Genomic DNA, 26,791 nt, shown 5'->3' with positions numbered 1-26,791 from the left:
GATAGTGTTTCTATCAATAAGTTGTTCTCGAAACGTAAACTCAGCTCCATGTCTTCCACATCTAATATCAATTCTTTTCCCTCAGTGCGATCGTATTTTTTCCTACCCTGTATTTTTTTTTATTGAAAATAACGATTAATGATGGTTCAGTTAAGGCATGATTTTTAAAAAATTTCAATTTGATTTTATTTTATTTTTGACATTTTACTTAAATAGAAATAGTATATAAAAATAAAAAATTTAAAATTATTATTTTGGCATGAAATCGAAGGCTTCATTTAGCAAAGTTTGAAAGTTCCGATTCAGGTAAAATCATCGCGTTGTTCAATAACTTGTTGCCACTTTGAAGGTTCCTTTATGATGCCCCTCTAAAAGTAATCCTTTGTTCCTATTTGCAAAACAAAAACTCGGGCAGTCTAAATAGAAAATTCATAAGCTTCAGCCGAGGCAAAATTTTCGCCAACCAAATATTCACAACATGCGGTAATCGCTTGGTGAGTGCATGAGAACCTCCTGACAAAGCGCCCGGATCCCTGCGAGGTACTATCAATGTGTGTGGCCAAGCGTTGTCATAATGGAACACAATTATTTTTCTATTGGCCTATCAAAATCGACGAGAGCTAAATTGCACGTGATTGTCTGTTACAGTATGAGGACCATAAACACTATTCACAATTTCTGCAGTCTGGTTTGCATTTTCGACGTTATTGAAGTGAAATTGTAAATTATGGCTCATTTTATCATTATCGACACTGAGTCAAGTAAACACAAAACTATCTGAGAACTACGTTTAATATAAAATGCCACCTTTTGAATATTGTGTCTTTTTGTATTATATCCAATACTTTTTCCGTGCTTTAGCTTTTTTTTGTTTTAACCCGGAGAAATTGAAGCTGGTGAACATCGATTTTAAACTAATAAAACTATGTGATTATTATGAGCTTATTGCTCCTAAATTATAACTGTATTTAATTATTTGTTTGAAATCATTAAAATCTCTATTACCGTTTCAATGAATCAACGGGTATGATAAATGATATCGGAAATTAACAGAACCAAAAAACTTTGCGTTAAACTCGGAATGTTATTTTAAATTGCATATCATTAATTACCCCCTTGTAAACGCTGGTAATAATAATCCAGCGAACAAACAGGGCCCGAGTTTTGTGTGTCACTTGTTTTCCCATTACGGAGCAAAATGTCGAGTTCAATTACCATACAAAAGCTGTGCGTTGTTGTGAATTTCTGCTGTGCTATCCTTCCCGGAATATTCGGGCCACTGAGCTCTGGCCTCTCTCGAATTGGGCCCCGTCTCCCATTCCCAGATAATTTCTTGTGTATCGAAACCCGCCTTTCCACCTGACGCTTACCTGATGGAATATCCATTTTTCATGAGTTGAAAATTAAACGAAATCCCACAAAAAAAATAAATGAATGGACAAGCACAGTGCAAAAACTTTGTGGAACCATAGCACCAGCCTTATCGTATCCATCATCATTATTTCCAGCAGCAGCCATATCCTGTGAACAATAACATTTCGCCAATAAACTTTCATTAAGCTTTGGATTTTTGTTGTTGTTTTGTTTGATCGTGTTACACAGCCTAACCGGAACTGGACATGCCGAATGCTTCGTCTGTAACCGGCGCATGAAAAATAGGAAATTAAAAACATCGTAAATAATAAATTTTAATGGGAAATGAGCTCGGCTTCCAACAATTTTCCTCGTTCATGCCATTGAACTGCTACAGTGTGTGCAAAATCGATCCTGTGATACAGGATAATGAAGATAGATTGTTCGGGAACAGCTGATAAAAATATGAAATATCTTTTTTAACAAGAAAAAAAAAATATACCTTGCATGCCCCAAGAATTTTTCCGGCTATGTAAACTCGCAAAAACAACTATTTCCGACCCATAAAACAAAAATAAAATAACGCCATAACAAACATTCCCGAAACCAACAACCACTTTTCCAGCCCGCTGAACCGCTTTTCTTGGGTCGCATAAAAATGCAGTGCAACGTTGTGATAAATTGTTTTCTCTCCCGCGTGACCGTTAGCAGAATCCGTGGCGTGGCGGTGGCTCTGTTACTGTTGCGCTGACTATATTCCACCACAGCGACAGTATATGCACCCCATTGCCGCAGGCTCTGATACTTTCTCCTGCTTCTTTCGCACAGGAACACACTGTACCCAAAATGGCGTGAACGAGGTCTGGGCTCGGGAGCCTTGTAATAAAAATGAAATTTTTATTGTACCGAAACCACCGAAACTGTTAAAACGAGAGTTCGCCCGGTGCCGCCCTCTGGCCGACACTGCCTGCAACGGATTGCTGTTGCACGTTTCGTAAGTAGCAACGAAACTTTTCGAATACGCTTGTCCAGAGGAAAAATAAAAGAAGTGGCAGGAGAAAAAAACATGCAAATCAAGAGACATATTTGAGCATTCCATCCTCTTCGATCGATAGTTTACGGGATGCAACGAAGCTGAACTTGAACTTGAAAATGGTTTTGTCCCTGACTGGAGGAAGTTCCATTTTTGGTTACTTTGAATAAATGTTTCAACTGCATAAACTGCATAGTTTTGAATTATATATTTTGAAATACATATTTTTTGACATTCTCGACAAAACATAATACATAGTTTTTCATATGAATTCGCATATAGATTATTTTTTTTCTTAAATGGTTACAATTTCGTAGAGTATTGAAACTTATTGAATTTAGAAAAAAAATCATATCTCCATTTTGATAAGTCCTATTGCACCACTATACGTCAAAAGTTGGTAAATTGCAAGAGTTTTATAATGAAAACATTGCATTTTGAAAATATCAAAAGAGGGTGCTTTGAAATATAAAGGTTTTAGAAATTGAATTCTATTTTTGAGCGAGATGACGTTGTACTTAAAATATTGTGATAACTAAATAGTTCATTGATTTCCCAACGACTTTGTTGTATACCATATCCAAATAAAACGTCCGAATTTCGAGTTACGAGTACCGTCATTCGGGGACGAATTGATCACCGGGATGAAATTGATCAAACGTATTAAAGTCTGTCCACGTTAAATTTCGGACACCAAGATAATGCCAATAAAACAAAAATTTACGTAATACAACAAAACCGATTGTTTATTTCAGTAAAATAGACTTATATCTAAAACAAGGAAAGCTTACTTCGATGTTAATTGCGTTGTCTGTAAACTTCACGTACTTTCTTGGGAACATCTGCCATTAGGTACCGTACAATATCCTCAGATATGCTGACGGCGGCGCTTTCCCATCTCCTCTAGAAATCATTAATGCCATTCGCTTTCTTCTCAGTTTCGAATAGTTTTCGCTTAATCAGAGCCCAGTACTTTTCCACTGGGCGAAGTTCTGGACTGGTCGGTGGATTTGCTGTTTTTGGCACATATTTGACCTCATGTGCATTATACCATTCCAGGATGGATTTTGCATAGTGACAAAAGGCCTATCTGGCCAAAACAACGCTGGAGAGCCGTGGCTTCTTATGAATGGTAGCAACCGCTTCTGGAGACATTCCTTCTCGTAGACATCTTTGTTGATAGTGCCGGTAGAGACGAAAGATTTGGGTTTTCGGCCACAACTGCATATGGCCTGCCAAACCAAGTACTTTTTGGGAATATAGACTGCTTCTTGGTCCGGAAACACTCGGCTACGGCATTCCTTCGCATTGCAGTATAAAAAGCGAGACCCGGAAGCTGTTTGAAGTCTTCGCGAACATAAGTTTCATCGCCCATTATGGTGCATGAATTTCGCATAATTTTCGATTTGTTCCGCTTCCAACCTTCCGATCCACAGTTAGGCGCTGGTCAAACGATTTGCACACACTACACACGGTACTCTTCGGCAGTTTTAGCTTTTTGGCGAGATGGCGTACCGACAGTGTTGGATTTTGCTGCCGTTCGCGCAAAATGCGTTTGCGTACTTCCACTTGATTCGACGCCATTTTACCAAACTGAAGAAGAATGTAAACATGTTGGATGTCGAAATAAAGAGGAGGGTTTCAGCTGTCATGTAAGTGAAATATTTCATTGATTATTGAAATATTTCATAAACTACACTGAAATAAATTTAACGTGGACAGACTTTACTGAAAACAAACATAAATTTTCAGAGGTATTATGCAATTTGGTTTTAAACTTTCTTAATCTGACATGTTCAATAATCACATGAAGGTTCTTTTTGTTAATGGTTCCCGACGAATCACTTATTGAATGCATGCACATTAACATTTTTCTGAATAGCTTTTTCGTTTCCATTTTTTACTATGGTAAAAAACATATTTTCAACACATCAAAACAATATTAATAGACGCTAAACATGTTAATTCACTTCTAGCCGATACTTGATGAGTTGAATAAGTAATGTAATACATGTTGTTACTATTCAAAAAAGTGAGAGAAAACTATTTTACAAAAAAGCACTACGAATGACCAGAACCGAATCCCATCATGCGACATATCGAACATCTTGGTTTGTCAAAACTAGCTCATTGGTGACCATTTTAAGGGTCTTTGACCACATAAGGATAACCCGAATGGTCTCCGGATGACTTGCAGATCAGTGTTCAAATCGAGCTATGGAAAGGCGTAACCACACCTTTAGGTGGATTAAATCAGGTTATTGTAACCTCAAACCCTTGAAATATCTTTAAAATGACCGTAACTTAATTAATAATTGATTTTCTATACATTTTTGTGCATATGATACTAGAAAATCCTGAAAAATATAGATTGATTATTTTCACCCCGAAGTTACATTTCAAAATTTTCCGCTAAAAATTTTCCAAATTAACGTTTAAGGATTTTTTTGAACAAAACTTACCATAACGTTTTGTGATATTAGCACCAGTACTGATTTTAAAAATAATTGGGTATAAATCTAACAAAAAAAAATTAGAAATATTCACATTTTTCTGAAATTAGTGATCAATTTGCCCCCGGTTTACGGTTCCAACAATGCCTGATCATTGACGATGGAACCTCTGTGAGAAATTATTTAGGTTAGCTTCCTGATCAACACTTTTAAGAAGCCAAAACAGATTTGAGTTTGCGTTCATGGAAACATGTGCTTGGAAGTTTATAATTTGGCAAAGTATTTGCATCTACCTCCAGATTCAGTGGTATCGTGACAATGGATAAGACTTCATCGAAAGAACGTAAATAGTTTCGCACGAACGAAAAATATTGGACAATTATAAAGCATCTGGTGAAAAGGCTCGGGACACTGAACGGATGACCACAATAAGTATCACAAGAAATGAGCACACTTATCTCAGAAATGAAGAGAAACAATTTCACCGATACTGTGATCAGTGCTTAGTTTCCGATTTCCATACTTCAGTATTAAAATTCGAATTCCAGATTCCTGCTTCGGGGTTAAATCTGAAATGTAAATTTCAAATTGAAACTTCGAACAACATATTTTACGTTTCTGTTTCAAATGCAGTGTTTGCCGATTGACCCTTTCACTGAATAATTCGCTTTCGTTTGTTCAAATATGATCGTACAGAAATCATTTCACCAGTGGCATTGTTTTGCTCTTACGTGCTAGAAATCATGACACAAAAGAGAACGAGACAACGCTGCTTCGGTTCGCTCTTAATGATGCACGAGCCAGCAACCCAAAACCGTCATGATCGATTTCGGTGCATAAAGTTCATATTCTTCTTTGCCTCTAACTTATTACATATCGAGCCTCTCCATGTATTATGAAGCAGCAGGACCACGCAAATAAAATGATTTATATTTATATTTAGTTGTTTGTTTTTTTATATTTTATATTTCGAAAAAAAAATTGATGCCAAATGTCTTAAAATTGCATAAAACGTTGAGATTTAGTGTCATCTCGAAATTTTTTTTGGTCAAAAATGTGAAAAAAAGTCCCAGAGTATCGATTTTTGACAAAAAAAAATCGAGATGACACTAGATCTCGACGTTTCATGCAATTTTAAGACATTTGGCATCAATTTTTTTTTCGAAAACTCCGATTTCCTTTACTCTCCTTGTGGGTGATTTTTCGATTCTTAAAAAACTCAAACTCTGACCACTCTCCCGTAAGTCCGATTGAGCTGATATTCGGCATAGGGTGTTTTTTCGAGGTGGTAAACATTTTTCTGTGGGGTAACTTTTTGAAATTTTAGGGTCGTTTTTTTCCCATACATTCATTGGCACCCTAATATACATATTCATATAGACCACAAAGTTTTACTAGCAGCACCGCTCCAGTAAAAAACAAAAACTCTCTCGTTTTAGCTTTTTTCCCCTTCACTGCTATTCCAAAATGATGACGTAATTCTCCATATATCATTTATCGCTCTTCACCTGTATGTGCAGTGGTTATTCGCGGGACGATAGATGCTGTTCAAACTTGTATGCAGGGTTGAAAAGAGGTGTGTGATATTAGGTACAGCTTGGATATGCAATCAACAGGCTTTGTTCCTCGCTTCGTATATTCATTTGGTGCAACAAAAGAGAATACTGTCATTCGGTCAATATTTGAATTATTCATCCATTGGGTATCATTCAATATTGACAGATATCAAAACACTGTTCAAATGCTAGTAACAGTCTAGAATGCTGTTAGAAGATGTGCGAATGTGTTTTAATATCGGATTCCAGTGAATTGTAGATTCAAGTTCCAGAAAGTATAGATTCTAGTCTACCGAGACCAGCTGCCAGATGAGAAATCCGTTTCCGTTGTTATTATATGTTCTGATTTCAAGATTTTTCGTTTAATAAAATAAAATGAATATATGAAACATATTCTTAGCTTAGCAAAACTCCAATTTCGTTTAGTAAAATAAAATGAATATATGAAACATATTCTTAGCTTAGCAAAACTCCAATTTGTCAGATAATCCAATAAGAAATACTCAAAATAAGATCGCTCAGGGATTTTTGGGCCATTCCAAAATGTTCACAACGCCACCTAGTATAGCCATAAGTACTGTCAGTGAAATTGAGACTGCTGAAAGTAAAGAAATTCAAAACTGAAAAAGGTGGTGACACTGCCGAGCTCGGTTCCCTAGCAACGATGAAGGTCTGTACAGGAAGTGGGTGGCAACTGTCGCGTTACTTAAGCGGGGAAATATGGTGAAAAGATCCACGAGCTGCTCAAACCGCAATGAACGATTCGTGTTCCGTACGTACTGCTGCTGGTATAGATGATAATCCAAAAGACCCAGTTTCATCCATGCCGTTCGCGAACGCGTTCGGCGCTCAAAATAAGATTCGGAATGAAAACGGAATGAAACTTTCCGTGCGCAGTACAAGTCGTGTTTTACGTGAAGAATGCAGGAACGCATGTAGATTCCATTTTTTATGTTACTTGTGAGATATAAAAGTTTTTATTATGAAATTAAATTTTTAAGCAAGATTTTTTTAATAGTAAATTTAAAATGTGATTTTTTCCTAAATGGTTTATCTATTTTTCAACAACTTTGTCAAACATCATATTTCAATATGATATCTGGATTTTGTGTTCCTTCTATTATAAAAAAATGTATAAAAACAAACATTTCGGTTAATATTGATCGGGTGAATGGAATTATGGTAAATTGGCAAAATTGGTACCCAAAATTTCTCTTTTTAAATCGTTTTATTCTTAGCCCTAATGCATAGACTCACTATCACTTTTATTCTGGATTCTCTGGTGTTTTCTCATTTGTGTTATTTTCGTTCGGAAATAAGTGAACCGTCAGCCCATCAATTTTTTTTAATTGAGCGTTAAATATCGCAGATGAAGTGTAATCAAAATAAATTTAGACAATTATATTAGAAAAAATAAAAATAAATAAATAAATGTTTTATAATTATCACCAGATAATCATTTTGTGTATCATTTTCTATGCTAATTTTTGTATTGCTTATGATCAACCTAATAAAAGTAGCGTTTATTTGAAAGCCATCGGTAGAGATGGACATATACAAAATGTTGGTAGGCTTAGTGTTCAATACAACTTCATATTTTGATACAATTTTGATATACAGCCATTCCACGCAAAATGAGCTAGCCACTGATCCAATACTCTCCGATTTCTCAAACTTTGTACATAAGGTGGCATGTGTATGCGAAATAATGACACTTTTTTTCAAAAAGTCGATGAACTTTCTAGGAGAAATGACAATCCATATACACCGTTAAAAAACTTACTCAAAACTCACCGTTAAACCAGTCTCATTGATAATGAAAACTTTGATTTTCGGATATGTACAGCTATCCGAAAATCAAAGTTTTCATTATCAATGAGACTGGTTTAACGGTAAGTTTTGAGTAAGCTGTACTGTATGATGGAAACTACCTAAAATTACAATTTTCATTATCATATGTTTCAATTACGACTGATTTGATGTATGACAAAGTCGTTGAAAAATAAATAAACCATTTAAGAAAAATAACATTTTAATTTACTGTTAAAAAATCTTACTCAAAAATTGAATTTAATATTAAAACCTTTTATATCTCAAAACACCCCCCCCCCTTCGATATTTTTTTGTATGCTTTTCTTGGAAGGCCCTTCCAATTTAACAAAGTTGGACGTACAGTGGTGCTGTGGTAAACTCACCAAAATGGAGATATGAATTTTTAAAAATTTTTGAAATTTTAATACTTTGTGAAATCCTAACAATTTAAGAAAAACAACAACAACGGAAGGAGGCGATCTGGCGTAGTGGTAACATCCATGCCTCTCACGCAGAGATCACGAGTTCAATTCTCACTCCCGACATTCTTCCAAAAATGGAAGTAAAAGTGACGAACCAGCCGAAATGTGTTGAAAATCACTATAATAAAGAAAAAAAAAACAACAACAACAACGACAAATGGTATCTACATGCGATTCTACATGAAAAACACGATTGATGCCGCGGTGTTGTGCATCTCTTGTATTTTCGTCTATTAAACATAAATACATCGAGGCAAAAATATTTAAATCATCCAAAAACTAAAAACCTTGCTTCACTATTATTATGTTTTTAAGGAATGAGCTCACACGAATGTCAACTAAGAAATAATGTGTCCGCATTTGGGAAATAAACCTTCATACAATTTCAAACATAAATTGAACTTTCGTTTTTTCTTTATTAAAGAGATTTCCAGAAGAAGGCTGGTTCATTTCTGAGATTGCTTTGTTTATGTTACCATAAATATTTTTTTAAAGTTTAGTCGAACTTGACATTTCACAATGTTTCTAAGTATAATTGATACACAACTTTTGAGCTATCTGAGAATTTGGATACATATTCTAAATGTGAAATATTTTCCCAATTGACATGGATTTTCAGAGGTATACGGTAATGCAAAACGGCAATATTAATATTTGTGGGGTTCTACGGCATACACACAGCGTGTCAGTTAAATCCCAGGACACAACCTATATCTAGCAATCAGAAATGCTCGTTCGATGTCTAAATCTCAAAGTGAAACAAAGAACAGTTATTAAATTTCATTGAATTAAAAAATTGTCTATACGGAGTGTGTTTCACTTTGAAAAACGGTTTCTAGGAAGGTTGTGTCCCATTCACCCGGAACACATTTACCCGAATGGACATTTACTCGAATGCGACAAATACCCGAATGGACGCTTACCCGAATGCAACAAATACCCGAATGCAACATTTACCCGAATGGAATGTTTACACGAGTGAGAAGGAAAGATTCCGACAAATCAGATTATAAGTTCCGTCGAATCTCTTGTTGATAAATAAGATTAAATCAAAACAACATGAAAAAGTAACAAAAATACGAAGTGAAATGAAAAATTGTAATGAAGAAATTTGAAAATGATTTTGAAGACTTCGCGGTGTCATTTTTAAAAATTAGTGTGAGCACAATTTACATGCCGTCTTCTTTCCTTTCCGTATTGATCTTTAAGGCCCTAAGATCATTAAAAAATGAGTATGGGTTATGGAATATTTCGAAAATTAAGCAGGTAACATTTTAACCTTTTTATTCAATTGTTTCTTCAAGTGATATAATTGACAAAATCCCTAAGTTGAGTTCAATAGTATGCTTGAAAAGCTATATAATAATAATAAATGAATATTTTTAATTTATTTGCCATTATTGTTCTTAAATCCTAAGAATGGTACGTACAAGACAAATATGATCACTCATCAGAAATCAGAAATAAATATACAAATACTTCCTGATACTAAAATTTGCGTATTTTTCGAATTTTTTTTTCTGGTAATTCTCGCATTCGGGTAATTGTAACATTCGGGTAACTGTCGCATTCGGGTAAATGTTACATTCGGGTAACTGTTACATTCGGGTATTCGTTGCATTCGGGTAAGTGTCAATTCGGGTAGATGTTACAGTCGGGTAGCTGTCGCATTCGGGTATTTGTTACATTCGGGTGAGTGGAATTCGGGTTGTTGTGAATGTGAATAGTGCATTGAAGCTGGAGAAGACTACTCTGAGTATTAAAATCAACGAACATTTTTCAAAACTTGTTTCAAAGTTTATTTTACTGCCAGTCCTGAAACTTTATTGACACACTGTGTACGAACAAATTATCAAATTGGACAAATTAATTGAGCATGAAACGACAGCTAAGTATTTGTGTAAAACTTTCAAAGACACACAGCTTTTTGATACGTACGAAATTTGTAAGTTATTATAACCACTCATGTAATTGTCACTGACAACTTGACCATTAAAACCACGAAAAAGCTTCTGCTAGAAATAGAGACAAAATAGTTCTCCTAGTGAAAAAGAAGAGATCGATCCAATTGAAGCAGAGCGACTCTCGACAGACCAGGCCTGATGAAGTACCCTCAAAAAAAGTTTGTAATGGAGTGTGATTTCACTCATCACGATTCAGTTACTACAACTGAACGTTATTTTTCATTCATGATTTGTCTTTAATGAACACACTGACTATGTCAATGAAAATGGTAAAAACAATGAGTATATGAGTATAAATAGTATAAATAGTTAATGAGTATAAATAGTTACTGCTACTTCATTCTAATAATAGTTAAAATGTTAATTATAGTAATCATTCGTAATTCTTCCACATGGAGCCGTTTTTGAAGAAAATTCAATGGGGATGACACATTGTCATAAATTGTTGGTTGTTGATTGTTGGGAGTGTTTTAATATCATCCCTGATCAGCATTAATATTTTGTTGCGATTCTTATGAATTTCTGATTTGAGCTCGTGTTCCCAAAATTCACTAAAAATACACTGCAATTAGACGATTTATCGCACGAACAAATTTTCAATTTTACTTGTACTGTTTATCGATATGTAACCACCAATCGTTTCGATAGTCATGGATAATGAAGATACCTCCACTTTAAACAAAATAACATTATAAGTATTAATGAGAAATGGTATTCTATATACTAGTTCATCGCAGCACTTCGTACTTAGGACGGATATTTACCAAAAATTTTCACATCTTCAAATAATTTTTATATCTTTTCTTATTTTTATGTCTATACACTCACTCTAAATCCAGAAAAGATTTGTTCCTGTTCTTGCTTCACCACACTTCATCTTCACAGTATTTCTCAGAAAACCAACCGCATCCCCACTCAAGGTCACTATCACATCCCCTTAGACCTTCGATGCGATCACAGCGCCGCGCTACCGGAAGAACTGGGTCACCGACGAGCGAATGCATGCAACTCACCTTATTCAGCATATCCTCCAGCGATTCCATGTCGAGATTGCAGTAGAGATTGTTATTGTTCAGCATGGGATTGGAGCAGTAGTACTGCTTGGACTTGAGCAGCTGCTGCTGTTTCCGCTCGAGTTGCAGCACCTGATGCTGGTGCTGATTTTGGTGGTTGTGGTGGTACACCTTCCGGCCGGCAATTGGCGTATTGCGGGCGGAATTGTGCAGATGATTCACTAGTAGCGAGTGGCCTCCTTTCGGTGGTGGCGTCTCCAGCACAAGCAGAATCGTCGACAGGTCCATTATAGTGGCAAAATGCGAGCAAGCGGTGGCGGAACAAAAACTATTGAAGCGAAGCGATTTGCAACGGGTAACACTGGGTTACACATTAAACCCTAGCGAGGAAACAGCGAAACTCAAATATTCTATTTCATCAAGATTAATCTTTTGACTTTTGTTGGCTTGTTTTAGCACACCCAGCAGTAGCTGGCTTCGGTTGGTTTGTACACTTTGGCACCGTCTTCGAGTGATTGATAACGTTAAAATTGAACCGACACTTTGCGTATATTTTTCTTGCTGTGTAATTTTCACTCGCTAATATTGGAACACGTCTCACAAACAATCACACTTTTTGTCAGCTTTTACAAGTGACGCTTCAGTTGCAATTTGAATAGCTATCACACGACAGACTTTTTTCGATTTTTAATCGAGAACACAGGATTTTCTTCTTCCCGGTGCACACTGTTACCGGAATGCTTGGCGTCCGAACGATACGAGATAAGCAGGCAGCCAAACAGATTCGATGGCAAAGTAATACGAAAGAAGCGAAAAGCAAAAAAAACACAACTTTGGTGATGCAATCTGTCCACTTCGAAAAGCCAAAAAGCGAACTAAAAAGGCAAAGCCGGAGAAAAAAAACAGCGACACCGTCCGTTTGTATATATCCAAACGCTTTCTCTCTTGTTTGAAACTCGCACTGACTCCCGGGAATTTGACTGTCCGAAATAGGAAACTTTTCCGAGCGTTCCGATCCTCAATCCTTCGATTTCCCCACGGGGGACGATAAATAGTACAAACTCATCTGCCACGTTCGAAGGCTAACCCATAACTGGCCCACAGCTGCCAAAAATTGCCAAGCTACGGATCGCAAATATCCTTGCGGAAAGCCACCCTAACGCAAACGTATGCTCCGTTCCGTTTATGCTCCTGCCTGTTCCAGGATAACGCGGGGTGATACTCTCGCGCTCTCTCGCTCACCTCCCACACTCAGCATTGTCATTTGCTTCCCCGGGATCGGGATCGAACGAAACATAAACAAAGCTGTGCTCTCTCACCCACACGCACTTTTCTACTTTTTCCTCGTGCTCTCTCACTTTTTGGGAGTATGAGAATGGATAAAATTATCCTCCGTCGGAATGCTTTGGCGAATGGCAAAAGGGAAATTCTCAGCGGTGTCGGCTAGACAAAAAGGGAAATTTCGCTCCACCATCACTTAGAGAATCAGCAGGTTTTCATTTTCTGTTTGGGTTTCGAAGGAGAGAGGTCGAGCGAGATGGTAGTGGAAAATAGGAAAAGATTGTGGTATTCACGCGAATCTACTTTTCTATGTTTTTCTACGGAAAATTATTTAACGTTTCGGCACCTGGAATTTGTTTTATTTTAATTTCGTGTTTCGTCGATGCTGTGTAGAACATGCTCTAGTCAAAATACTACGAATTCAGTCAATATGGACACATAGAAGAGTTTTGAGGAGAAATCCAGATTCCAAGACCCAGAAGTTTTTCATTTTGAGGATCATCACTAACTGAAATATTAGAACACAATGAACACAAAAATGCTAATGGTGGAAAATGCTTTATGCATAGACAAGAGTTTGCCGGTGCCTACTTTTGATTTTATGATGGTATCATCAGTGTGATTTTTAGCAGGGAACCATGAGTGTTATCATCAGTCGTTGTTGAATGTAGCAATGGGAATTTACTAGGCCATTCAAATGGGTCAATCAATTGAATCTAAGAACATGGTCATCAATGTTCCCATGTAATAATACAATCTGGAATCATAGTGTTATTATGTTATTTCTCGGCATTTTATCGATGTTTGTACCGGTGTTCAGTGTTGTTGTCTGCAATCAGCATTCATATTGCATATAAAGGGTGTGTCACATCAAATTGCATCACGGAAAAAACGCTGTAGAAATTTAATTTTTAGGAATTATATCTTCAGCTTATAATCAGACAATCAGATAAGAGTGTATAGATCACGTTGGCCATGCTTCACTGTCAATTTCTCGTAAATTTGGAAAAATGTCGTCGAACGAAAAAGAGCGTCGTGAATTAATCCTGTGCACTCATTTCTAGAATCCGGAGTTGTCACATCGGGACATCGGTAAGATGCTGGGAATCGTCCAATCCACGGTCAGCAGAGTACCGAAACGATACTTCGAGAACCTAACCATCGACCGGAAGGTGAAGAACGGCAAAAATGGATGCTCCGTCAGTGAAAAAGATCACAAGTGCGTAGTTAAGCAGTTTAGACGTGATCCGAGAAGTTCGGTCCGGGATGTCGCCAATAAGCTGAATTTGTCAAGTTCATTCGTCCAGCGGACCAAGCAGCGGGAGGGCCTGCGTACATACAAGGTTCAGAAGGCTTCTAACCGCGACGAAAGGCAAAACATGGTGAAGAAGACGCGAGCCCGGAAGCTGTACACCGAAATGCTGACACCGCATTGCCTGGTAATGGACGACGAAACCTACGTCAAAGCGGACTTTCATCAGCTGCCGGGCCTGTTGTTCTTCTCCGCAGAGGACAAATTCAGCGTTCCGGAGGAGATTCGCAAGCAGAAACTATCCAAGTTTGCCAAAAAGTACATGGTGTGGCAAGCGATCTGCTCTTGCGGAAAGCGGAGCGCCCCCTTCGTGATGACCGGCACGGTAAGCGGGTAGGTTTACCTTAAGGAGTGCCTACAGAAGCGCTTACTACCACTATTGAAGCAGCACGAGGGCCCGACCATCTTCTGGCCGGATCTCGCTTCGTGCCACTATTCAAAGGACGTGTTGGAGTTGTACGAAGCCAACGGGGTCACCTTCGTGCCAGAGGAAATGAACCCGCCCAACGCGCCGGAGCTTCGCCCAATAGAGAAATATTGGGCGTTTATGAAGCAGGCCCTCCGGAAGAACCCAAAAGTTGTCAAATCGGAGGCGGACTTCAAGAGAAAATGGATTTCAGTTAAAAAAAAACTACAACCTGACGTTGTACAGAACCTTATGGACGGGGTAAAGAGGAAGGTGCGAGCATACGGGCTTGGGCTCGAAGTATGAATAAAAAGAAAATGCCAAAAGTTGTTTAATAGTTTTTATTTTACTTTCTAAAATTTTCAAAAGGATCGGTCTACTGGGCGAATTTCTACAGCGTTTTTTCCGTGATGCAATTTGATGTGACACACCCTTTATTTAGAATTCTTTAAGGGGGGACCCCTGTCTGGAAGGACGAAAAATAATGAATTTTCTTGGATTCATTCGGATGTTACGGATAAAGTGAAGTATTCGGGTATTTCGGTTATTGTTTAAGGTATGTTTGAAGATGTATATTCCATTTTTTGAGTGCACGAATAATGATTATTACGTTGTTGACAGCTGGATGCGTAGATACTGTATGAAAATCGGTACCTTGCTGGCGGTATCGGTTCTGAAGCAACGGGGTGTCGTTGAACAAATTCCAATAAATATTGTGAAACTTTAGGACAATACCTAAAGCGTTACATAGGGGTTTTTGAAAATTCGTAAAATTGCCAAAACGGCTGACTTTTTTGTTAAAAATTAAATATTTTTCATGAAAAATGTCTAAATAGCGATTTTTAAAAAATCGAAAAAATAAAATATCCAATAACGGCTATGTAACACCTTAGGTAATTCATTTTTACATGCTAGTAAAAAAATTCAGCCAAATCGTTCGGGTAGATCCTGACATATCGATACCACCAGTTGAAATAACATGGTTTCGAGAAAAACGCGTTTTAAAAATCGTATAGCAATACTATATCCCTTGAGGTGACTTCATACTTTTATCTGTAACTTTCCAACAAAATCAAATATCGAAAAACCCTTTTAAGACAACATTTCTGAAGACATAAGCTTCCCAAAAATGCAAAAAAAAACAATTTTCCAAACCGGGATCCCCCTTTAAATCTGCAGTTAGCAGCAGAATCGTCATACATTTTATTAAAAGCGGGTGGTTTCAAATAGTATATAACACTGTTACTGATTACATTCTTTTTTTATTTTATCGTTTATTTTTACAGGCTCAGTTACATAAGTTTAAAGGAGCCAAACTCCTCACTGTATTGTTACAAGTATATATAAACATTTTTCCTTAATTCTAATGTTAGTGATGTAGAAAACCGATTACTCGCGGTCTACTCGAGTTTAGAAGGGTGACATATTTTCTACAGGAAAAGGAAGGGATATAAGGATATGTTGACAATGTTCACACTCACATTCATCACACTCAATTCTTAAACCTATCTTACATCTAATATGTATTTACATTTCACCTTATTCTATTGTTAGCGAGAAGGAAAAGAAAAAGGAGGATATAAGGATACAAGGACAATCAGACACGAAGATCGATAACTTTTAGGAAGACATATATTTGGGACATGTAATCAAGGTCTAACCTAGCCAACACATCTCTCACCGGCACATTTGGCTGCCTTCCTCTAGCCCGAAGAGAGTTTTCTAAATTCGATCTGGCAACAAGATACTCCTTGCACGACCAAACAACGTGTTCGATGTCGTGGTAACCTTGGCCACAAGCACAGATATTGCTATCGACAAGATTAAAATGAAAGAGTAGCGCGTCTAACGGACAGTGATTGGACATGAGTCGGGAGAAGGTGCGAATAAAGTCCCGACTCAAGTCCAAACTTTTGAACCATGGTTTGAGGCTAACCTTAGGGATAATCGAGTGAAGCCACCGACCCAATTCATCTTCGTTCCACTTACGTTGCCAGTTAACGATGGTATTTTTACGAACTAAAGAATAAAATTCATTGAAGGCGATTTGACGCTGATAAATTTCGCCTTCAATGGCACCCACCTTTGCTAATGAGTCAGCCCTCTCATTACCCGGAATTGAGCAATGTGAAGGGACCCAGACAAAGTTAATGACATAAGAGCATCTGGTTAAAGCACTCAAAATTTCTCGTATTCTCACAAGGAAGTGATCACATGCTAATTTTAATGATTGTCGGTTGACTGGGTGTATTATTTTTATGCCGATTTTGAACTAGTTTCTATTACAAACCGTAACCCTTGTTCTATCCACAAGTATTTCGTGAGGAAAGGTAACAACTTTGAAAAATTTAATCTACAAGTATTGTAATATTTTTTTCTAAAATTCATTCTCATTACCAAACCTGAAACATTGTTGAAACCCTGCACAGTGGGGAATCGCAGGTCATCAGGCAAAACATCAAAATTGCCTCAGCTGTTTCGTAATATTTTTCCTGTCTTACTATAATATTCAAATACTCAAATCCCTAATTTGGACGCAATATCACGAATAGTGGCGTTGAATAAAATCCTTTTCAAAATAATGAAATGTGAAATAATACAGTTTTATAACATATTATGAAGTTTAGTCATTCATATGGGTGACGCAGCCTATTTATTTAACACGTTGAGTTCCACGCGGTTTTATAGCGACTTTCCTGTCAGGCCATGCGCTGATATCGTAGTACAGCAATGCGAAGTGCAATACTGGAAAATTAGAATTTACTCGATGTAAATTTTTGAACGTATTTGGGTCATCGTTTCTTATCGTAAGGAGGTATTTCTGCTCGAAAGCAGTAAAATTTCTGCAAAAAAATAAATTTCTACCTTTTGCATCATAGTTTATACTGTCAGAATTTCCTCATTACAATTTCTCATTTTACTTCGTAACAAGAGATTCGATAAAACTCGATTTGTCGGAATTTTTCTTTCTTCATTCGGATAAACATTCCATCAGGGTAAATGTCGCATTCGGGTATTTGTTACATTCGGATAAATGTTCGGGTATTTGTCGCATTCGGGTGAATGTCATCCGGGTAAATGTGCTTCGGGTAAACTTCGGGTTTCGGGTGAATGGTATTCGGGTGAATGGGACACAACCCTGAAACCAGTGGCTAATAGGTTCACTGAACTAAATATCGACATCAACTCCAGGCTAAAGGCTTCTTTCAGAACTGGCGCCAAAATCAAGAATCGGCTTCGATTAAATGACAGGCGTATGGTACGATTGGTATTCATGGGATCGTTGTCCTGGGCAGATACCAGTTGTTGAAAAGCTAATAAGGCTTTTTCAATTAATTTATTTAACACCGATTGACGGCACAAGATGAATGCCCTGGAGACATTTTTTTCCTGGACTTTGAAATTTTTTGTCGGCTTCATGCTGAGGAACAAAATGCTTTTGATGTTCAAATAGAAACACGAATTTAGAGAAAAGACGACACTCCTATATTTAGAATAAGCTGATTAATTGAAAACAAGCTCATTATTTTTTAAAGATCGATTCGACAAATATTGATTCTTTGGTATCAGTTTAATCAGTAGATCGATCCCTACGCCGTTTGGAGAATTGATTCGACGAGATCGATCTTTTCATAAAGATCGCCCAATCTTACTACAAGTTGAACACTGTTTGTGGTACGGTAGCACGGATAAATAGTGGTTACAAGACGGACAGCTAATGTAATACGCAAAGGTGGTCGACCCCTCGCGAGAGGAATTATTTCATTTACTTTCTCTCTTCATCGTTTTTCTGTCTGACTGAAATGAAAACATACAGATATAAAGAAAGAGAGAGAGAGAGAGAGAGAGAGAGAGAGAAAGAGAGCGAAAGTTGGATGTTCTTTACATCACCCACACTAGAAGCTTTTTATTCCACTTCACCTGTAAGATTTTTTTATCATTTTCACTAACAATTGAATTTACCTATTTGGTGTATTCCTAACATCGTATCGATGTGAACTTACTTAAAATGCTTGGCGGGAGAACTCGCCTCAAGAGATTTAGATGCTTGAATAAATATCAAATGACATTATAAATCGTGAAGAACTCATGTTTTTTGCTACTTTAGGTCGGAGATTGTCGGAATAGGGTCGCTTCTCATCGCCAGCCACAGAATTTCCATTTTGACTGCAAGACTACTAAAAATCAAAAAAGTGATCATTTAACAGCATTAAACATTAATTTCGCGAAAGAAGGAATGAATTGACTCAACTGATTCTACAAAACTACGACTCTTTTCATATCATTTAAATATAAAAAACTAGCTGACCCGGCAAACGTTGTTCTGCCATATAATGTATCTCTAGAGAATATATTGGTTGGTAAAAATAACGAATATATTCCAAGAGAGTTCGTATGTTATCGTTCAGATCTGTAAAATTGATCAAAATGATGATTTCCACAGCGAAACATATATATGCGAACCTCTTATTTTCGAATTTTCCCTTTTTATTTTAAATATCCTTCTTATATATAAAAATATGCATAGTCAATTTTCTCAAATTTTTCCAATCATCTCAAATATTTTCCAAAGTACTATATCATTCTGATTTGGATGAAGATAAACTCACAAAATACATGGTCGACGTAGATCTGATCAGCCGTTCTCCCGTGATGATGAGTTATACGTACGTGGGAAAAACTCTCTTTTATATATAAAGATGTACATAGTAATTTTTTTCGAATTTTTCAAAACATCTCAAATATTTTCCGAAGTACTCTATCATTCTAATTTGGGTGAAGACAAACTCACAAAATATATGGACGACGAAGATTTGATCAGCCGTTCTCCCGCGATGATGAGTTATACGTACGTGGGAAAAACTCTTTTTTATATATAAAGATTATTTCGAATATTTAGATATTTTTTTCTAAAATAATATCCGAAGTGATAAACAAGCGAATTGAATAATACAACCGCGTAGTCCTACGACGAAAATGTGGTCGTGTTCTTGACACCACCCCTTATAATTTTTGTATTGATATGTATCTCGGAAGGGATGTTTCAGCCAAAAAATATAATATTAAATAGAAGCTTTCATAGGTTTCATAGGTATTTTATGTGAAATTATTGTGATTACATATTACAATATTCTTCAAATGAGCACAGATAATTTGTTATTGAAGACTACTTTTCCTGATGATGTCTACTTACTACAATTCTACATCCAACAGCATGTCAAGAAATGTTACCTGTAACGACAGTAAAAGAAAAGTTTCAAGAATAATTAATTGACAAATATGTTGTTTAAAATGAGAATTAAATTGGGTTCAAGATTTATAGATTCTCGTGTTCACACCGCTGGGCATTAATTTCACAATGTCGGTGTTATGGGCGAAAACCGATTACAGTGACAGGAGATGCAAAATAATAAACATAAACAGAAAAAGAAAATCAGTAGACTTTTGAGCAATTCAATTTATAAGAATTTTATTGAAGTTCATTCAAATCGATACAATTTATTCAAATTCGACACAGTTTATACAATCGAAACAATAAAAAATGTTTAGTTCAATTGCAAAAAAAAAATCATTAAAATAATTAATAAAAAAATGATTGTATGCAGGAAAATACACTGGGAAGGGATTCGGAGAAATTAGGAAAGGACAAGGAAAGATTAACTCTTTGCGGTCGCTTGTTTGCTCTCAACCACCAACGCAAGGAATCATACTAATCTTATACTTTATTCACCCATGTATCAATTTAGACATTTTCTTAACGAATATTAATGTCTGGTGAACCTGCTCACGAGTTAATATTGTGCTTCTTTGAATATTGGATAACGGTACTCAGTATAAATAAATGATTATTATCGTGGAAACATAAAAGGATAGTCACGATGCTGAATAAGTACGATACATTGGACATAACAGTTATAGTAAAAAGGATGAAACGAGGCGGCACCGTCTATGTTAGTAATCCAAATTTTATATTAGGCTACGGGATGAGTACAAACACTTGTACGAAAGTCTGTGGAATGACTTAGGTTGCCTTTATTCGAGAGAACTTCATCGGTTCGTCAGACTTGTAGTTTATTCTCGTTTGATATACACGAAGGAGAATTATAAAATATAATTGTTATATCAAATCACAATAAAACACATTGTTCAGTAAATGCATATTTAAAATTCACAAGAAATAAACAGATCTTATTTGGCTTTCATAATCTTACATGTTACATGCGGAAATAAATTCCGACCAGTATGACACTCATATAAAAAATTATTAAAACCGCAAAGGGTTAATATCGTTAGGAAGGAAGAGACTATTTGAGTGAGTATAAAAATCTGTAAATCGAAAGTTTGCTGCAAAATAAATAGTTCATCCGAACACCTCGTAAACTGAGAAACGATGAAAAAGATTGATTGTTAAGAGGCTGCGGATACAGTAATTAGTTAGGATAATAGTTTGGCAGGATACCGTATACCGGATATCCGACAAGCTTCGAGGCCGGATAGCCGGATATCCGGCGGCCGGATGTTCGGCTCTTTTCTTGCGAATACGAAACTGGGAAACAGCATGTGTGCATGAAGCTAATAAAAGACTACATTTTAGGGAGTAATAAACACATCTTTAAATAAAAATAATGAATTATGATTAAACTTTCCGTATATGAATAATGATATTTTTTAATGAATGAATATTTTTTGTTCCCTGCCAAGGATTTTCTATTACAATGAGGAAATTTTTGTGGATATATTGAAATAATTTAATACTAGTCGAGTTAGAGTAAGTAATACGAGTTCAATAAGCAAATAACATCAAACAATTATGTTCATTGAAGATTAAAAAACATGGAGCTGTCTTCAGGGATAATAAATCTGAGAGAGGGTACACTTATTTCGACACGAATCAAATTAAACGAAGCAAAAGAGACGAAACTGTCGCGAAGCTCACGACACCTTTTGGGACAGTTTCTACGAAGTGGCATATAAAAATGTTAGTCAGCAAAAAAATCGCATTGCTAACGAAATCGACTGTTATGCGAAAACATTTCGAATGAATCGCAATCACGTTTCTAATGTTTAATAGTCATTAAATTTCAAGCAGTACCCCAATTGGCAAGGTTTGCTAAAGTTTATCTTTCAGCTCCTTACAGTATTGAAAAAAAAAGGCTGTTCTCTGAAGATGGTCTGATGTAAGAAGCAAAGCGAAATCGATCGGTTAAGAAAAAATATAATAAAAGTAATAGTGTTAATGAATTAATGTTGGAATTAATGTTGGAAAAAAATAAGATTTATCTTGTGTTAATGAAAAATTATTGATTTTTTTTCTAATATCCGGTATCCGGCCGGATAGCAAATATAGACCGACCGGATACCGGATAGTTGCCAGATATCCGCTTCATCTCTAGTAATTATATTTCGTGTTAGTAATAATAACCACATTGGGTAAATAAAAGTTTTTTAGCCTTTTCAAGACCAACAATGGGAGGAGAATGGATCATACAATGTTTGATCAAAATATTTGACTCTTTTTGACAGATAAAATTTGATCAACTGATCAAATGTATTCAACACAGAACACGACAAGCCCGCATTCAATTATTGGATGCCTAAAATATTTTTTCGGTCTGTTCGGCAAACCTGTCGGTACATGCTTACCTTAAATATTTCTGTAAAAAAATTTCCATGTTCGATTTTTGACATTATTTGTCGCTGTTGATAATTGAAGAGTTGCAAAAAAATAGTTTTGTACAAATTCAAACCATACTTCATCTGTCAAAAAATGTCAAATACTTGATCTCCGGACAAACAGATCAGACACGATCAGATATTGTATTAATTTCTATATCACTTTTTTATGTTAGTCGTAATTACATTCCACTTCTTTCTAGCATTATGCTGCCTATAGACCAATTTGCTGTTCCCGAAGAATTTCGAATATGGAAATAAAATAAAATAATTTTCGATACATTCACGCCATTCGTCCAGAAGTTGCATAAGTCTCGCTGAGGCTTTGCTGACAAAAAAAGAAATCTTCGTATTAATTCGATGATGACAGGTTTATCTGCGGAAAGAGACATGTATTCCACTACCATCAAAGTTTATCGATGTTTACAAATCTGTTGTGTATAATCCTTATACCCCAGTGCGCCGATTGCGAGTTCCTCTTCCCAGTCGATACGGGTTCTTTCCTCGGCTTCAAGATAAGGGTACATAAGGTAAACAATTTCTTGCACTGAAACAACCTTTCTACAGAATGGTTTAACGCAATACTAAGAAAACCACATAAATTAACAGAAATATAATTAAAAATTCAAAAACTTGGCTCATTTTACGGTCGTGAATCGAAAACACTTTGAACGCCAGTATTTTCCTCGAAAAATAAAAATTTCCCCGAAACCTTGTAATCAAACTCCACAATTTCAGTTTCAACACCACCTTTTTCCTCTGAATCGGGCGGTGGTTGCGATGAATAACGGAGTATTTGGTACATTCCATGGAACTTCAGCAAGGACACGAACTCGGTCGCGGTGACATTCCGCGTACTGACGGCGGCAATCAACGCAACAGCAAGAGCGCGCAGAGCTAATTTTCCTAATTTTCTGATAACGACGGTGACGAGAAGAGAACCGTTGGCAAGGGCAACGGATCCGTCATCCTCATCAGCATCGCATCGTGTTTCCAACATCAGACGGCGAACAACCCGCTATTGAACCCTTGTGCATGATATTCTAAGAGAGCGCAGACACAAAGCAAGCTGCAGGTCGTCACCACCCACTCATTCATGCATCTCGGGCATGAATAGAGACGCGAGCCGGTGCCAAAAACTCTTGCGGCAATTATGGGAAAACGAAAATGAAAAGCGCGACCGAAAGTGCCCTCGTGTCGTGCTTCCCTCCATTCTCCTTTGCCGGTTGTATATATTTTGCAACAATATAATTTCACTAACAAGTTCACGCTGACGGGAGGGATTGTGGATTCGGAAGGCGCAGGAATGACAGACCTTTGTTTGCTCTGTTTTACTTCAGCTGGGCTCACCCTAAGGAAACCCTTTCGGCGGAGTGATGTTTAAGGCCGCAATTTCAATAGCGAATGCAACGTGGGCGGGTCTCAATGCTATCGATTCGGTACATTATCTGGAAAGAAAATGGAGGTTATACATTTTTGAACAATTTTTAATTAACTAGTTGCCCTGGATAAAAAAGAACCTTATGAGAACAGCATATTTTTCGGGTTTTGTGTAATCAGAAAGAAACTTATGTCATGCAATGGAGTCCCTTTGAATTTCAGGTTGTGTAACATTCCCAAAGAGGGGAGAAACATCCAATAAATATTACATTTTATTGTCGTTGTCCCGCCTATGGTTACAAATTTATTGGCATTTCCATTCCAACCATTAGCATCGGACTAACAATAATCTGTGCGTTTGTGGTGTAACATTCCAACGTAGAATACTGTGAATTCCCGCAGCCATTCGCCCGTTGCGCCCTGAACAACGATAGAGCGCTTTAAATTATATGACTCAACGCGAATAAATTCCCGGATTAAGATCATCAACTTCGCTCCGGCCAGTTCCTCTGGTGACGGAACGAACCTTGTGTTGGATATATGATTAAATAGAAGTGCTGTTCCATACGCACATGGCATCCTGACCCAATTCCGACCCGGAAGAACTCCGGCTCTTGCCCATAAAAAGTCTAGTTTTATCGACTCTCCCTTTCGTCGTCCGGTAGCACCAACACGATTGGGAGGGACACGTACTGAAGGGTACGTGTCCCTCCCAATCACGGGGCAAACCCTGTGTCGAGAGATGGTGTGCCCGCTCCGTAACTTAATGAAGAATTTGAATTTTATGCCTTTATGACGGCAGCAGCACATCATGGTGAGAGAATACAAGTTTCCGCTAAAACGAGAGCGAGTCGTAAAACGTTGTTTTTTTCTTTCTTTTGTTCTTGGATCCTGGATGATGGGATCCATGTCCGCGTGAGATGGTTCGGTAGATTTTATCGATTCGTTCGCAGTAAGGCCGACTATCGAAGGGCGAGGATATACCTATTATGTGATATACTCGTATCTCATTCGTTTATGTTTCGACAGAAAATCATCCTTTATAAATTCCTATCGAAACATAAAAGAGTCTCATTCAAAATCTTACCCCTCCACAGACTTCTAAACCTAACACAGACTTCAAAACCATGGAGCCTGGCGAATTTATAAAGGATGATTTTCTGTCGTTTATGTTTCGACAGAAAATCATCCTTTATAAATTCCTATCGAAACATAAAAGAGTCTCATTCAAAATCTTGCCCCTCCACAGTGAATCTTCAGTTGAAATAAATATTCCATAGGTACGACATTTACGTCAAGTTTGAGGTTTGCAAAATTTGTTTATCCCAAGAAACATATTGACGTTTCCATAAATTTAGTTAACGAAATCATCACGCATCACGAGAAATATGTTTTTGGGATTGGCATTTTTTTGAATTTTGGGGATTGTCATTCTTTGTTGGTAACTTGAATGCCCATAATATGTTTTATGGGGATCTCATGGCAATCACTATCCAATCATAATAGCTCCATTCAGTTTTCGTAAAGCGAATGAAGAACGTTCCTAAAATTTCAAAGCTTCAAAAATTTATTTGATTTTCAAGATACATCAAGATACAACTGTAAACGAAAAAAAAAACTATAATAATTTACAATATTAGCTATAATACCGTTGAAGATAATGAGGTCTTGGTCTTCTTTGAAAAAATATCACACTTTGGTTCTCGTCGCATAGGAATATTGAATGAAAACTGCAAACATGTTCACTTTTTTTTTTATATCTGTATTATAGTGATTTTCAACTCATTTGGCTGGTTCGTCACTTTTACTTCCATTTTTGGAAGAATGTCGGGAGTGAGAATTGAACTCGTGACCTTTAGAGTCAAAGGCATGGATGTTTCCACTATGCCAGATCGCCTCCACGATGTTCACTTTGAAAAATCATAACTCAAAAACGAAAAACAACACCCCTGTGATATTCGGATATCTTATGTGAAAAACCTCAGCTTTTAAGAAAAAATATAAAAAAGTAAGTTGCTCTTGGTCCCGAAACCATGTGAATTGTGAAAAAACAATTACAATCAATAATTACGAGAACAAAATCCGATTTCTTCCCAAGTGGTGTAATATTTTTTTCTAACAAAACTAGCTCATTCCCTTTAACTTGATATATCGATATTTTGAATTGGTCCAATAGTTAAAAAGTTATGATTTTTTTTCGTTATGGATTACCCATTACAATTTTTCCACAACAGAAAAAAACCGTTTTTCGGACTATCGGTTAATTTTGAGGAATCATAACTCAAGAACAAAAAATAACGCCTGTTTGATTTTGACGTTGGACTACGTCTTTCATTTCTATACTGGGGTGTAAAATCAAAGTTTCGAAAACGAAAGCGAAGACCGAGATTTTGAGCGTTAATAGCTCCAAAACAACTGAACGAAATGGTATGAAAGATAAAATGTCTACGCGTTATATGCTTGTTACTTTTTGATCCAAAAATTTGTTTCAATAGCCTTGAAATTGCTTACAAAACCGGCTATTGAACCGGATACCGGCTATCGGTATATAAGGGAGCGCCGCTCGGAAATCCACTCAGTCAGGGACGAATGACCATCGGGTTAAAGTCCCTTAAAACCAAAACCTGAACCTGAAATCCACTCAGCTATAATTGTACAGGGATTGAGGTACCATCGCAGGAATGAAAGGATGTTTCCCTAACACAGACTTCAAAGCCATGGAGCCTGGGGAAACCGGTATTGCAAAATAGATACAAACAGACAGAAAAGAGCAGACGTTTCTGCAAACCGGAATGTTTCCCTATCACAGGTTTCAAAACCATGGGGCCAGGGGAAACTGGCATTACAAAGTAGATGCAAGCAGCGGATACTTTCGTACTCGTTTGCGCTTTTGCAAATCGGAATGTTTCTCTAACACAGACTTCAAAACCATGGAGCCTGGGGAAATCGGCATGGCAAAATAGATGCAAGCAGCGGGTACTTTTTGTACTCGTTTGCGTTTTTGCAAACCAGAATGTGTTTTCCCAACACAGTTTCCGAAACCAATAAGTTGGGAAAATCGGCATTCCAGAT

General features: G+C 36.9%; 1 protein-coding gene across 13 annotated transcripts in view; it reads right to left on the bottom strand.

Annotated features, from left to right (window-relative positions):
- Nucleotides 1-26,791, bottom strand: part of LOC129778321 (uncharacterized protein CG43867) — a 589,722-nt gene that overhangs the window by 267,319 nt on the left and 295,612 nt on the right. The window contains exon 1 of one of the 13 annotated variants that reach the window (XM_055785173.1): nt 11,667-12,740. The exons of the other annotated variants lie outside the window; for them this stretch is intronic. Coding sequence (XP_055641148.1) covers nt 11,667-11,954 — 288 coding nt within the window. The 5' untranslated portion in view covers nt 11,955-12,740. Of the gene's footprint in view, nt 1-11,666; nt 12,741-26,791 lie in introns of those variants that run through there. 13 annotated transcript variants of the gene reach the window in all.

This window comes from Toxorhynchites rutilus, chromosome 3 (genome assembly GCF_029784135.1).
Source record: "Toxorhynchites rutilus septentrionalis strain SRP chromosome 3, ASM2978413v1, whole genome shotgun sequence".
Lineage (NCBI taxonomy): Eukaryota > Metazoa > Arthropoda > Insecta > Diptera > Culicidae > Toxorhynchites > Toxorhynchites rutilus.
This window is presented reverse-complemented; position numbering and strand designations above follow the sequence as displayed.